This window comes from Podarcis cretensis (assembly GCF_951804945.1).
Source record: "Podarcis cretensis genome assembly, chromosome: 5".
In the NCBI taxonomy this organism is placed as follows: domain Eukaryota; kingdom Metazoa; phylum Chordata; class Lepidosauria; order Squamata; family Lacertidae; genus Podarcis; species Podarcis cretensis.
Window position 1 is genome coordinate 52,640,201 of NC_137174.1, and position 14,801 is coordinate 52,655,001.

The 14,801-nt window shown below is 36.8% G+C and overlaps 1 protein-coding gene across 4 annotated transcripts in view; it reads right to left on the bottom strand.

The window, feature by feature from the left end:
* The window catches only part of VTI1A (vesicle transport through interaction with t-SNAREs 1A), a 236,331-nt gene that overhangs the window by 183,341 nt on the left and 38,189 nt on the right, over window positions 1-14,801 (bottom strand). For 2 of the 4 annotated variants that reach the window (XM_079976037.1, XM_079976035.1), the window contains exons 4-5: window positions 8,908-8,985; window positions 3,075-3,095 (exon numbers count right to left, since the gene is read on the bottom strand). In XM_079976037.1, the coding sequence (XP_079832163.1) occupies window positions 3,075-3,095; window positions 8,908-8,985 (99 nt within the window). The remainder of the gene's footprint in view (window positions 1-3,074; window positions 3,096-8,907; window positions 8,986-14,801) is intronic. The other 2 variants (XM_079976038.1, XM_079976036.1) reach the window with 1 other exon arrangement.

Here is a 14,801-nt window from a genome sequence, read left to right on the forward strand (position 1 = left end):
CTACTCCTGTGACTTTAAAATCATGCATTTTGTAGACACAGATCTTATGGACTCAGAGCAAATAATCATACCATTAAAAAGCCAGTTCAGTCACATAGAAATCACTTTAAAATGTTTTAAAACTAAAAATTGTTGTTGTTTTTTTTAAAAGAAATTGCCCAACTACAGAAGCACAACTACTAAATGGCATCTGTCATTACTAAAATCACAATTGACAAAACTGAATTTAAAAACCACCACAGAACATCCAAAGTTCAGGTTAGCTTTCCTGTTAGCAATCAAATGCCCTGCTTCTCCAAAGCACAGCATGGAAGGATTTCATTAGACTATGCTGTTCCGTACTACTGATTTCAGGTCCTTTTCACTCAAGTCATTCTACAGTAAACCTCCTTTCCCCCCTGTAAGTGGTTGTGTTATTTACTTTTCCGTTTCGGAGAAATATTGTTCCTTCGGTCACAAAAAGCAATGACCTAACATCAGCGGCTGGTGCTTTCAACACTTCCACTACACACACCCACACCCGCCAAATTCATTTCCCCACCCTATCCCCCTGCCTTTTGTATATGAAGTAGTGCGAGGTGACTCAGGCTGTCTTTTAGCTTCACAAAGAGCTTCTCCATGGAGTTACAGATGGAAGTTTTGCAAAGTGGCAAGCTACAGCTAGAGATTTAGTCGTTCCATGTGGACTGGATTCAAACTGAGATCTCAGAAACTAAAAGAAAACAGAGCAGCACAGCCTCCATAGAATTCTGCCTAAGACATCTGTGCTGGAACACAGCTTTGTAATGAGAGGAACTGTACATTTTATTAACAAACAGTATGGGAAAAATCACAATTGCTTTTAAGATCATACCTCCTTAGGAGAACTGTAATTGGGAAAGCCTTGATGTTTTACTATTTGACTAGTTTAGAACCTTGGTGAATCACTGCAATAGCCATCATTTGGGCTTTAATGTGCATTTTATACTCTATATAAAACACCACTCCTTTTACAGCTTATCCTACAGCTAATATGGTAACTAGAAATTGCAGTAGTGAAGCTTGCACTGCATTTCCCATTCTACTCTTTGATCTTGACTTCCACTCCCTTTATTAGCTATGCATTTAATATGCTCCCCAAAATATTATGTAGCAAGAAAATGACAAAATGATAGGACTTACAAAGTGAGCCAACAGCAAGGAAATACAATCCAGAATACATGTCATTGACAGGCATTTTTAAAAACTGACAAAAAAGTAGTCCAGGTATTCATCAAAAGCCACTTTTTCCCCTTGAGTCTGCTAAAATTTAAAATGAATTATTGTCTATATCTAATTAACCACTTTAATTATAAGATCTATTAATAAACCTTGATTTTCCCTTTACAATTAGCCTTGTCACATATATTTCCATGATTGCTTTATATTACAACTTATAATTATATATTATAAAAAATATGCATACATACTCAGGAAAAAGTTTAGCTTTGTATTTATAGAATGTATGTCTTCTATGAAAGTTGAACCCTAGTCTGAAATGGCCAGGTAAGAAATCATGACATTCATATGCTTGTTTACCATGTTAAGTGTTTTTTTAAAAAATAGAACTGTACAATTACTATGGTCTATGGACTATTCCAGAGCTGAAATAAAACCCAAGTATGTGATTTAAGTATCCATATATTTCCTATTACCATACCTCTCCCTTCTCTGCCTTTGCTATCTTTTTCCTTCCTTCCATTCTCTCTCCATGAAAATTTTAACTGTAAGTTCCTCGGGGCAGAAGCCTGTCTTTTGATTATGCTATTCTGCAAAGCACTATGTACACTGATGATGCTACATTAATAAGAAGAAGTTAGAAAAGAACGCAAGGACATGCTTGTTCGGCTGCATTTTATAGTGATACTTTCGTCATCACATCAAACCTTTATGCTGCAAGTTGTATAGCAATCAGGAATTAAAAGTGAATGATTGATCAAATAATCTTAATCTAATAAGAAAATCTTTAGACCAAGAATTCCCCTGAATTTTGCTTGTACAACATGTGCTTGCGTTCTCTCCAAGTATGAGCATCAGCACTTGAAAGTGCCCCTTGCTTCTGACCTCTTTTGAATTAAACACATTTAGATTGTATCAACAGTGTCATCCACCAACCGCAAGACTAAACAAGCAGAGTTTGCTGTGTTCACTCTTTCGCTGCTAGGAAATCTGAGGTGTCACTACACAGCCACCTAAGAAAACTGGTTCCCTAGCAACGTTTACTATACCAAACCTCTAAGAGAAAGTGATTTGATTTTTTAAAACACAAATAATAGTGTAAGCATTTGCTGTACTATAAAATAAGACTGAGGGGGAACCTTAAAAAAATATATGCTAGTGGCTGTCAGGAAATGACCATCAGGTGCTTTTCATATCTGCTTAGACGTATTGCTGCCACTTCAGGTCATTTCATAGGGTGCAAGCAAAAGGAACTCTGATCTGCATTCTCTACAGCATATGCACAAATAAATAATAAATACTGAGACACGACTGAGTGTACATCTACCTGGCTTCTATTTTCAACATGCATGCAGTATTTTCATACTGTTTGGTATGCCGGCAGGTATACATACTGCTGTATTGCTGGTATCTGTTTCAAGCAGAGATTTTCCCCCACCCCTAACACTGTACCTTCTATAGTAATGCTGGGATATAAAGGTATTTACTCCATCAAAGATTGTGTGATGCAGATATCATTACAGGATCTGATTAGATCATGGTATTCTAATAGAGATCAAATAGTAGTTTTCCTTCTTTTTCCCAGTGTCTATAAATTATCCCCTTTCTCTGTGCTATCAAAGAATGTTAATTTTAAAGGTTTGATCTAGGGATTCCCATGTAAGTGTATAGTTATTATAGGAGAAAAAAGAAAAGAAAGAAAGAAAGGAAAAAAGAAAAAGAAAGAAAGAGAGTGCTGGAACATTTTTAAGCAGTGTAATCAATATCTTTTGCTTTGTACTTATTTCCCTGTAACAATGACCAAAAAGATCTACTTCAGATTTGGAAAACCAGCTTTAAAGGAAAAGCTAGACAACAAAAAGCAAGGAAGTACTCACCTCTTCACGTAATTTTATCAACTGCAACATGAACGCACAAAAAAAGATAAAAAGGAAAGAAATGGCAGGAAAGAAAGATCAGTTGTGTGACAGGATACAGAATTAACATTGACAATTTATCTGTTTACATGTTTAGCATTTAAAAATCACAGACAAACACATTAAAAGAACCTAAACATAGACTACATGCAGAGTTTTTTGAACGAATAAAGATCACTTTCTCACACTGTCACATTAAACAAAGAGAATAGTGTGAAATTCTCTTTTAAACCACATCTAAGACACCATCATGAAATAAAGGGAATGACTTCATAGAAGTCTATAATATAAAGGGGGGAAACAAGTTTACTATTCCTCTCTTCTAAGATAGTACAGTTGAAGTGATTTTGTATATACAAGTTTTCAGAATGTTTTTCTGTTTTTTAGTACTGACACCTGCCTTTTTATTTCTCTCATATATTATCTTGATCAGAATAACTATAGTAAGTGGCTACTGAGGCATCAGTTAGATTGTGTATATCTTGCAAATGCCTGCTCTACTTTAACACAGCTACTTTTAAAAATAATAATATGCCTATGCAATTTAGCATATTATTACTTATGTTAAAAATGAATGGATGAACAAATTAACTAATGTAATAATACAGAATTACTGTACATAACATAATTTTGACTACACTATCTTTTACAGAATTTATCTCCCAAAGTTATTATCCCTGCTAACCCTCCCCCCTTTTAGTTGCCTACTTTTACTAAAGCTACAGTAGCAGGGATCCTTTCAACTGATCTAGTCAGTTATACTTCAAAATATTCTTCATTTAGAACATTAGCCAGGGGTACAAAGAAGCGCACCTATTCATTTGCAACAAATGCAGAAGGAAAGATGGCTAGCTACTAAACAAGGGTGAATATGCTCTCATTGTGGCTGCCTTATTTTGGCAATTAAGGTGGCCACTTTTGCACTGACCACACCAATTTATACACTAATTTTAAACTGATAACCTTTTTTTTCTACAGTCAGGAAGTTTCCAATTAAAGAAGAAACGGAAGATGCCCCCTTAGGTGTCACTCTAAAACTAAAAGATGTACCGCTGCCAAACAAAACAAGAGATGGTGCTTCTGATCACTAGGAAAGCAAGCTGCTGCAGTTAATAGCTCTTTAGAAGAGAAGCTTTCCAAGGATCTGCTATCAAGTAAACACACAGGCATTCTCCATCCCCATCCCACCTGCCCTAAAATTTAAAGCCCTTTGCTAGGAATCACTCTTACATTTGCTTTCTTGCTTCCCCCTCACTTCTCGCAGCACTATTCCCACCCACCCCCCACACCCTTGAGGTCACCATTCCTCAACCGGCTGTGATACTTTAAGGGCCAAAGTTTAAAACTACTTTCCTGCAATAGAGACCATTTGGGGCATGACACTCTGCCACAGTCAATGAGAGTTTTAAAATGCTCCACATTTGTTTTTTCAATAGGTCCCAAACCAAAAAAAAAAAAAAAATGTTCTATCTTGTTTGTGCTGCATGGCTGAATTTAAGCTCTGCATAGAATTTGCAACTAAGCTAAGTAATGGCAGATTTTCTTTTTTAAATGATGACTGAAAGAAATTCATTCAAATTAACAAAAGATTTCCCCCCATTTAACAATGATGGCACTCGATGAAATTCTGCAACTGCTATTTTAAAAATGTACCATATAAAGCTTGTCAAATTCAAACAGCATTAAAATGTGTGTAGCCACCATTTTAGGTTATGATAATCAGCATATTTTCTGAAACAAAGATTCTCCTTTTTTCCAATTTGATACAAGCGGTAATCTGTTCCTTTGTAGACTAAAAAAAAAAAAAAATCTGGTTTACGCTGGTTTGAACCAGTGGAATCTCTTGTGGCTAAGCCTTCTGCTGTGAGTAGAATCAAAACTGCGTCGCAGAGTGTGTGCACGTCTGTGAGGCACGTCACGTGACATGGAGAACTACCGAATTCCCCCCCGCCCAAGAAGCTGATAACGCTACTGCCGTCTCTGCCCGCATACAGATAACGAATAAATGCTGAACTCTATTAAACGCCCTTTACACATTATCGTGGGTCGAACACACAATTTTCTGAACTTGTGATGACAGTCTATTTATTTTGCTATAAACTCTCGGCATGTAACGAACAGATTTGTGACTGGTAATGATCTGCTCTGCCAGGGCTATATGAAGTGATACAGACCTCCTTTAGATCTTGGGGAATTAAATTGACCAACTTCACCCCCTGGTCTGTTTCTGGAGTTTTGACACACTTTATGCACAGCAAGTCCAAATCTTACATTATCAGAGCTTAGTTGTCAAAAATTAGGTAACCATATCACCACAAAATATTATGTTCTATAGGTAGCATATATGCTGCCTTGATGTACTTTTTTTTCATTTTAGACCAACTGGAAAAGTCTAATTAAGAATTTTCTCACATTAGCCCAACAAATCTAATTTCAGAAAGAAAACAGGGTTTTATATCACATTATGGAATTTGTAAATACCAAATGAATACCCAATATATTTTGGAAGCAAACAATTTATTAATGAATGATATGCTTCTTTTTCTGAACAACAGACCCACCACCCTCTCCAGTAACCGCAAAATATTAAGTGGAAGGTACAACTTAGTACTGTATTGCTGCATTGAAGCAACTGGGCCTTTCAAGCAATTTGATGAATGCAGCCAGACATAATTACAAAGACCAGCTGAAAATACTAGAGTGCTTAAAATACTACACTGTTTATATATATATTCTCATTCTGTGATGTGTAATGGACAACATTTAATTGTTTACTATAAATTAGTAAAGTGTGCTCCTGGAGGGAAAAGATAACCCAACTATGAACCATCCGGTTTTTCCCTCCTGCCTTTGTACTGCAAAATGTGCTACATCTGATTATGTTTCACTCGATTTAAATTGGAAGAAAATTAATCAACACAAAGCCAAGAAATTAACTAAATCCAGAATATAGTGAGCCCAAAGCCATTTATCCCTATCAAGGATGTTTCTTTTTACAGAGAAAAAACACAGACTGGGAATAGCAGCTTTTACATACATTAATATACCTATCTTGGGTCTGACATTGCCTTAAAGTAGGCAACAAATCATGAAAATCATCTCAGACAATGTTGTCAACAGCACAGAACCAAAATGCCACAATACAGAATTTCAAATATTTCACATTCTTTATTGTTTCCAACTAAGAGTCATTCACAAATTATTTGATATCCAATTCTGTATACGTACTAGAACAACAAAGTTATACCAGTATAACTCTGAAACACCACTAGACAGAGTGAATCAACAGGTAACATATTCCTCACAATCACATATGCTTAAATGTATTACACACAGAGTTCACATTCTCAAAAACTGAATATGTTTAATATTACTGACACTGATCTAGAGCTCCCTGACTTTAGAAGTTTCTAGCTCTCTTGGCTAAGTCTCTATTCAGATATTTATCAGGTGGTGTGAAGAGGTCAATACTCCTACTTTGCCAAAACCCAAGACAGTTATTTTTATGCAGCATCTGCTTTTCAGTGATTTATGTATTGATTTATATTACATTTGGGGATTAGAGTGGTGGACAAACCACTTTCATTTCTGCAATTTAAACTTAACCTGATTAAACGGTCAAACAGCAGCAAATGAATTTGACAGATCCACGACTTTTAATATATAAATCAAGGTGTTCTACACTAATGTTACAGAAATGAATCTGAGCATTGGGCATATTGAAATTCTTCACACTTTACATATATCCTTTGGGTGCTAAAGCTATAAGGCTTTCTAAATCTAGGCCCCAAAAGAGCTGAGTAATACAGATTGATAATTGTGCTTCTCATTATGGATAGTCTTATTAGTAACATGAAACAAGAAATAAAGTATTATAGAATACTGCCCAATATCCCTGAGAGGGAAGACAATCAGGGCTTTTATTTAGCCGGAACTTGCTGGAACTCAGTCCCAGCACCTCTCAGGTGGGCGCCATTGCCATTATAAGAGAACAAGGGATGCATTCATGGTTAGATCCAGCACCTTTTTTTCTAGAAAAATAGCACCGAAAAAGACAAATCTGTCAATTTTGGCAAACTAGGGTATATGTATAATGTTAATATTTAGGAAAATGAAGAAACAATATTTTCTTGCGTATATATTTTGACCGTTTGCCACAGAATATTTCTTGAATTAATTTCAATTAGTTTCTTCCTCCTTTCATAAATACACAATCTACAAATATATCACTGACATACGTAAAAAGTATCAGTCAGTAGTTTTCAACCTCAAAGGCTGAGAACAAAAGTAAAAAATCTATTCTACAAAAGAATAAACTCTGTTTTAAACTCAAGTTTTTATCATAACTTTTCTTTCAAGGCTGGTGTCACATGTAATTTACTGTGCAATCTGAAAACAAGCAATAGAATTTGAATCCAGGAGCCTAAACCTCTTTTTTTGAGGTTTGAACTTTGTCCATGGTATCTGAATGTCCAATGTTTTTTGTCTGAAAATGATGCCCACTTTTAGAATATCTTTCAAACTTATAGGGAGTTTGGAATTATAATATGGGAATTATTAAATAATTGCACATTAAGAAGCTGTAGGCTATAAAGGCAGGACCACAATCTAGTCAACGTTATATGCTTTATAATCCCAATGATTTCAATAGGAGAATGAAGCATAACTCTTTTACAATACAATGGAACTTAAAAGTTCTTAATCAGCAGTAGCTGGGTCCTTAATTAGGCTATATCCTAAGTGTACGAGCTAATTTTAATGTATTATGCAACATATGGCAAGTACAGAACTTTGCTCTCTAACACCACATGTTAAAAGAAACAATAATTTAATACATACAAATGTATTCAAGTATTACGAAGTTTTTAGAATTAGAAACATTATGAAAGGAAAGTTCAAATTGAAATCAGTAAGAAACTTTCTTTAATATTAGACTTTCTTCTAACTTCACACACCATTTCTTTGTTATTAGGCATTTAAAACTTCAATCTAATTCTGTCAAGTTTGAATTAACTTCTTCATGTAGGAAGGTCTCAAAGTAGGCAAACCTGGGAACAGGTCTTAAAAAAAACTATAGCTAAAGCTTTATATAGATACAATAATGTGTTAAGCTGTGAAAATACTTGTTCTTTAATAATGGGGGGGGGGAATCCTACTAGGACATTGGTTACAGTGTAATGAACACTGAACATAATAAGATTAATTAACAGGCATATAGTTCTTCCCTTAAAACACTAGTATTTTATACTGTATCTATTCCAATGGTATACTTTTGAGCATAATTTGCAGTTTTACTCAAGAGAAGAATATCTGATTCAGAGAAGACAACCTACATAGAAACAGAGAAACTGTCAGATTCTGAAAGCTCATTTTCATTTGTTTTGCCTGCCAGTGTTGATTTAATTATGCTTCGTTCTTATCAAAGCTGCATTATGTAATTTTTTATTCCTTTTACATGTGTTTGAGGTGAAGACCTTGGCTTTGTCGGCAAACATTGTGTTTCAAGTTATTCCTTAAGTACCAAATAATAAAGAAGAAGAGAAGAAAAGATCCCCCCCCCTTTTTTTTAAAAAACCGAAAAGATAGCAGACAGCGATCACAAGGTAAAGGGTTAAATTGTAAGATCTCCAAGAAACATTTTGAAGTTGATTAAGACCCCAGCTTTGCATTAAACAGTATCACTTCCACATGAGTTGTTACTAATGCTGTTAAGGAGCAGCTTGAGAAGCCCAGTGTGCCAATGACCTCCTTCACCCTCCAGCCACCCACTAGGGCTTCTTGATTAGCATCCTACCTGGATCTCTGAGGAATTCCCATCATCCCCTAGGAGCTCATTCCGCACCTCGTCACTGTAGGCAATCCGTGACCTTTTCTGTAAAACAAAAAGAGAAAGGGAAAAAAATGTGAGCAAGCAAGGCTCCGGAGTCATCACTATCAAGGCTGATCATCTCAAAACCTCGAGAGCCCTCTAATGGATACCCATTTGATGGGAAAATCTCTAAAGAAAGTTATCACAAAGTAGTTTTGACAACAGGATGTCAAATGCAATACAGAAATTACCAGCACTTTTGGTGGGATCTTTAAATTAAATCCCTTCCCCAAAATGAAGCTAGCGAAGCACAGCATACACAGAAAAAGTTTTTCTCATTAAGTTCAATAGGAGCAAGCCCCAAATCCTGATTTTCATTCACTGAATTCCCTCCCTCAAACCAAATGATCCCTATGTCATTTCACACTTCCCTAACTCTGTTTAACCAAATGTCTGATTATGTGAACCTCTTGGATATACGCCAGGTCAGAGAGAAGTGAGCTTATATGGGAGAGCAAGCAGGAATTACAATCTAATCTTTATATTAGGTATAGCTATACCAAGAATGGAAGTGCAAATATCAAAACAACAAATCAATAAGACCGGGGGAGGTTTTTTTTTTTATCCTGTTCAGTTTCCTTCCTATACTGTACTGTATTATTAAACTTTTAAACAAAGAACTGCTACGTCTCAAAAGGCCGAACACAAAGGCTGAAATCCAGTTGATTATAATCACATAGTGAACTCAGTGCTCCAAAAGGGAAGAAAGCATGCAGACAAACAAGGGTTAGCTTTTTGTGGGGTGGGGGGTGGGGAGATTCAGCTAAACTGGACTGTAAGAGATCTTCATGAGTTGCTGCTTTGGGGAGAACTGATGCACTGCCTTTTCCTCAATTGGAAGCAGGCATCCATGATTAAACAATCTCCCTCCTGCACCGGGATACTAACACAGATTAGATTGCAAGGCATCATACCGGGCAATTCTTATTGGATTAAACTAGATGTGATAAAAATTGCAGCTTTGTTCAAAATCCTTTTGATGTATTTGGTCTTTTCCCATGGTGTATGAGGCAACTGGGGAATCCTAACATTGAGCTTTCCATGCAAGACACCTAGCTAGCTTCTGGGAATATGCCAAATGAAAGTTGAGCATGTAACAGCATTCAGTAGCCAAGCATATGAAAAACCTATTACATAAAAACTGAAAAATTATAACATCACTGGGGGGGAAAGCTAGCTTTAAACTAAACTTTCAAGCACAATATTTGAAAGGTCTCACTCTTTTCTGGCCCTCATGTGAACTGGTCTGTGCTCCAGCTACCACACTGCATTAATTGTTACAATTTGGTGCCCCCCACCCTTGAAAGCGAGATTAAAGCTGAGGTTTGAATGCAAAATGCAAAATGTAAGCTAATTTTATTTCCAATGTTTTACATTTTTCTCCCTTCTTTGAAAACAGGTTTGCAGATTTAGCTGGCAATTCAATCTGAATGCATATAGTGAATTTAAATCTGATACAGTGTATCAATTTTCAACTTTCAAGACAAAAGAAAAACTTTCAAGCCGATCAATTTACAAACAAAATGCCAAATGAGAAAGCAGTTAATACTTCACCTAGCAAGTAAACGGTAAGTTTTAGACTTCTTTTAATTTCAATGGTTATTTGCAGCACCCTTAACATTATGAAACCCCTAGTATTCAACAGCGTATATATGCTAAAGCCTTAGTCATACAAACCATAGAACTTGTATAATGGACATAGCATATCCTACCCCCTTTTTACTATTTGGATATCTCAGACACAGCAGTTTCATATTAACCAAGTAAAAGCAGTCTCTACAGCATTAAAGGAAATGGGAACCTTTAAAGAGGCTGTGGTATCAGAGCTGCCTGTTTAAATTATTCATTTCATCACTATGGGGGACTAAAACACTCTGCAGTATGCAAGAATATCATATGGAGATGGGTTTTGTTTTTCTCTTTTTTCACCAAAAAGCCAACAAATTGGCATAGATTGCTCAATTATGATATTATTCTATTTTTTGTTTGATATACATCAGACAAGGAAAGAAGTTACAAATGCATGTCAATACATGATCCAATCTTTCTTTTCCATTTAAGATTTTCAGTTTAAGATTAAGTTTAACCATACACGGTCAATAGCTACCAATAGCAATGGTATTTGTGCCATTACAGATATACAACCACAATGATCTGAAAATAGCCTGCATTGCCCATAGGTTTGCCCATTAAGCAACTGGACTAACTGTGTGTGCTTTTTCAAGCCTGCACCAGAGTATAGTCGTATGTGCAAACACAGAGAGAGCTGGGAAAGATTTTAGTTTAACTTCCTCTTAATTCACTGTCCAGGTTTGGAAAGGAACAAGTGCTTTTTGCATCAAGGAAAATGGGTGTGTGTGCATGTGTGCATGCCTGCATGTGTGCACAAGGCTTACAGCCTAAATACACATTACATTGATCACAGCAAGTCACATATAAAACAGGCTCTGTCTCTTGAGAATTCAAAAGCTCCCTCAGAGAAAAGTAGTAAAGGCCAGAGGGGATAACAGGCAAACACACAGGGAAGCAGAAGCCACTAACTGCCCCCTGTCTATCTATTTTATTATTTCTTCTTGAGTGGCTAATTGTCTCTAGGGACTGAGAAGAAGATGAGTAAATATAATTACACATGAGATAATTTTTAAAAAAACCCAGACAGATTGAAAAAAGCAGGCAGTGTGCTCTTCCCACAATTTCCTCCCAGCATCCTCTTTGTCTCAAGGAGAGCTCAAGAATTTGTAATTCCTAATAAAGGGTTGGCAAAGTAAGTAAGAGCTCAACAATTCCAAGGCAGACCCTGGCTTACATTGTGGCTGCTTTGGACATGAAGAATGTCATATGTAAGCAGGCTCTTTAAAAAAACAAAAAACATGTAACTTGGGTTCAGTACTGTGACTGGGTGGCTCACGGAAATTCAGTTGTGACTAATGGGGATTTGACCAAGTCTATGAACCTGGTTGTCAGAGGCACTGCCATTCCACCAGGTTCCAACATAAAAGGGAGGAAGCTGTAGCTCAGTGATAAAGCATGTGGTTTGCATAGACAAGGTCTCAGATTCAATTTCCCACATATCCAGCTTAAAGAATCTTAGGATGTAGGTTTAGAAAAGACACAGCTTGATACCTTGCATAGCAACTGTTAGTCAGAGTAGATGGTATTGAACTAGAATGTAGCCACTTGATGAATCAGTAGTCTGAATGGGCTTAAAGCAGCTTCATATGTTCACACACCTCCCAGCATTAGCGGGAGAAACCTCAGAGACAGGTGTATATTTTACTGTGACCTGAAATAATAACCCAGCCCTCTCCAAGTTCCTGTGAGAAGGGTTGGGGAATATTTCATCATGCTGGGCTTTGGAGAAGGTTGAAACAGTACTTATTTCATCTCGTGAGATTACCACTGCATGAAAGGGGATATTACCATCTACATGAAGCCATTAGGAGTTTTGGAGCAAAGTGTCAGACTTGGGTATCATCCCCCTATTTATATTTCTTTGTTACATCTGAAGCAGGAATGGCCTTGAGTATCTGGATGCAGTATCTGGATGCAGTTGGGGACTGGTTCCAATAAATTAGTAAATTGCCTGCCCTCGATGTGGTCTTACTCTCCCTGAAGGAACAAATGTGTAGTTTGGGAGCACTCCTGAAACCACCTCTGTCACTCAATGCGCATGTAACCTCAGTGGCTAAGACTGCCTTTTGCCAACTTCTGCCTCAGTGGCTTTGAGGGCCTTTTGCTAAAGCATCTCTGGCTGTTCGTGGATGGGATAGCTTGATCACTGTTGTTTATGCACTGGCAACCTCACAGCTGGATTACTGCAATGTGTTCTATGTGGGACTCTAGGCAAGAGGCTGCGGCTGATGCAAAATGCAGCAGCTAGGTTGATTGTGGGGACAAACTGTCACCAGCGTATCACACCTTGCTTGTAAGATTTGCACACCCAGTCTGCAACCAGGCCAAGGTGTTGGTACTAACATATAGGTATTAACATTCCTATACAGTTCAGGAACAGGTTATTTGAGAGACCACCATATCTCCTATATATCCAGTAGATCACTACAGTCTGTTGGAAAGTTTCTGCTACAAGCTCTAAAGATATCTGAAACCTACTCCACAGTAACTTGGCACAGGGCTTTTAGTCTGGCCATTGTGTTCGGTGGAACAGCATTCCTGTTGAGATATGACAGGCTCCCACTACCTGCACTTTCTGGAAACAGCTGAAGACATGTTTGTTCCAAAAGGCTTTCTTAGCTGGCTAAATGGGTCTTTTCCAGGAGGGTCAATTTGGATTGTTTTAGTTGCATTGGCTGTTTTTTTCCAGTTTTTAACTGTTTCCCCCCAGTTTTTATGGTACATTGCATTGAGTAGATTGTGTAGAAAGCAATTAATAAATTAAAGATATCATCATCAATAAAAAATATTAGTCCTCCCTCAGTTCTCCATATGTTGAAGATTGAACATCTGCAAGCAGGGAGCCTTTTCTACTCAGGTTCACTCCATGTGCAATTTGAAACCCTGACTAGGATTCTACAAAAGTAGAACAGGCTTCCAAGTGCAAAAGTTCACATAGACATATGGGAGCAGCAGTGGTGATTCAACAGAGATCATGAAGCCATGGAGCTCCTCTGTGAGTGCCAACAAAATATGCAGCTACGAAAAGTAATGCTGGCTGCTAAACCAGAATATGTTGACCCCTGGATTTGAAATATACTTTTTGCTATACAGATAAGAAAACATAGCACTAGCAACAAGTAATTTCAATTTTTTAAAAAATGTATGTAGTAATTCTTCAGGCATCTTCTGGCACTTGTCTGCCTTATCCCAAGTTTCTAAAACCTAGAGGTGGTCACTGGGTCTATAAAACAGCATCTATCCAAAAAGAAATCTGTTCACTTTGCAAAAAAAATTTACATTGTTTTGACAGAGCTTCGTGTTCTATGGAGATTTTGTTGTAAATTTGTTTTAGTTCAATATAATCTACATCAATAGCAAAGCTAACATTTATTGTCACGGTCCCTTTATTATCATGATCTCTCTCAATTATAAAAGAAGCAGTTTTATAGAACAACTAAACCTTTTGACTACAATTAGGTCCGACTCTGCCATATTCATTAATAAATAATTTGATACTACTTTTGATCACAATTTCATCCCAAAATGAATTGATCACATAAAAGACCAGGCCTTTGAACTAAAGTGCCCATTTGTTCTCTCAGAATCTAGCTAAAATATCAATACAGTACTCTCATTTGTCTTTAAAATAATAACTTCAAATAATCTTACTAGCACCCCTAAGTGAAACAGATCATCACTAGAAATAGCAGTAGAACAAATTCTACAGTGCAATCCTATACCCACTTACCTGGGAGTAAGCCATAAAAACTCAATTAGACTTACTTCTGTGTAGACATGTATAGGATTTCACTTTTATTGTAACAATTCTAAAAGGTGCTTTATGCTCCTAATTTCACCATTCTGTATTGAGTGTAAATTTGTACTGTAGCCAAATGCAGGCATAATAGTTTGTGCTGGAAAATGTCACACACACTGCTACAGTTTGAAGGAACCCAATTCATAATGCATTTTATAAATAGTTAATGACTTCTATACATAAGCTAACCAGGCAAATCAAGAAATTGTCAACATTTTTAGTCTTAGTTGTCAGTTACCACTGTCTACTGCTACTTTATATGTATGTTTCTGGAAGAGACAGAAGCTTTACAGATTCTGTAATCCAATGCCTTTTCTGGGCAGCTCGATATGAGCTTAAGAGTTCCTATATACAGATTCTGCCCAGCAAAGGGCTGTCAAACACAAGT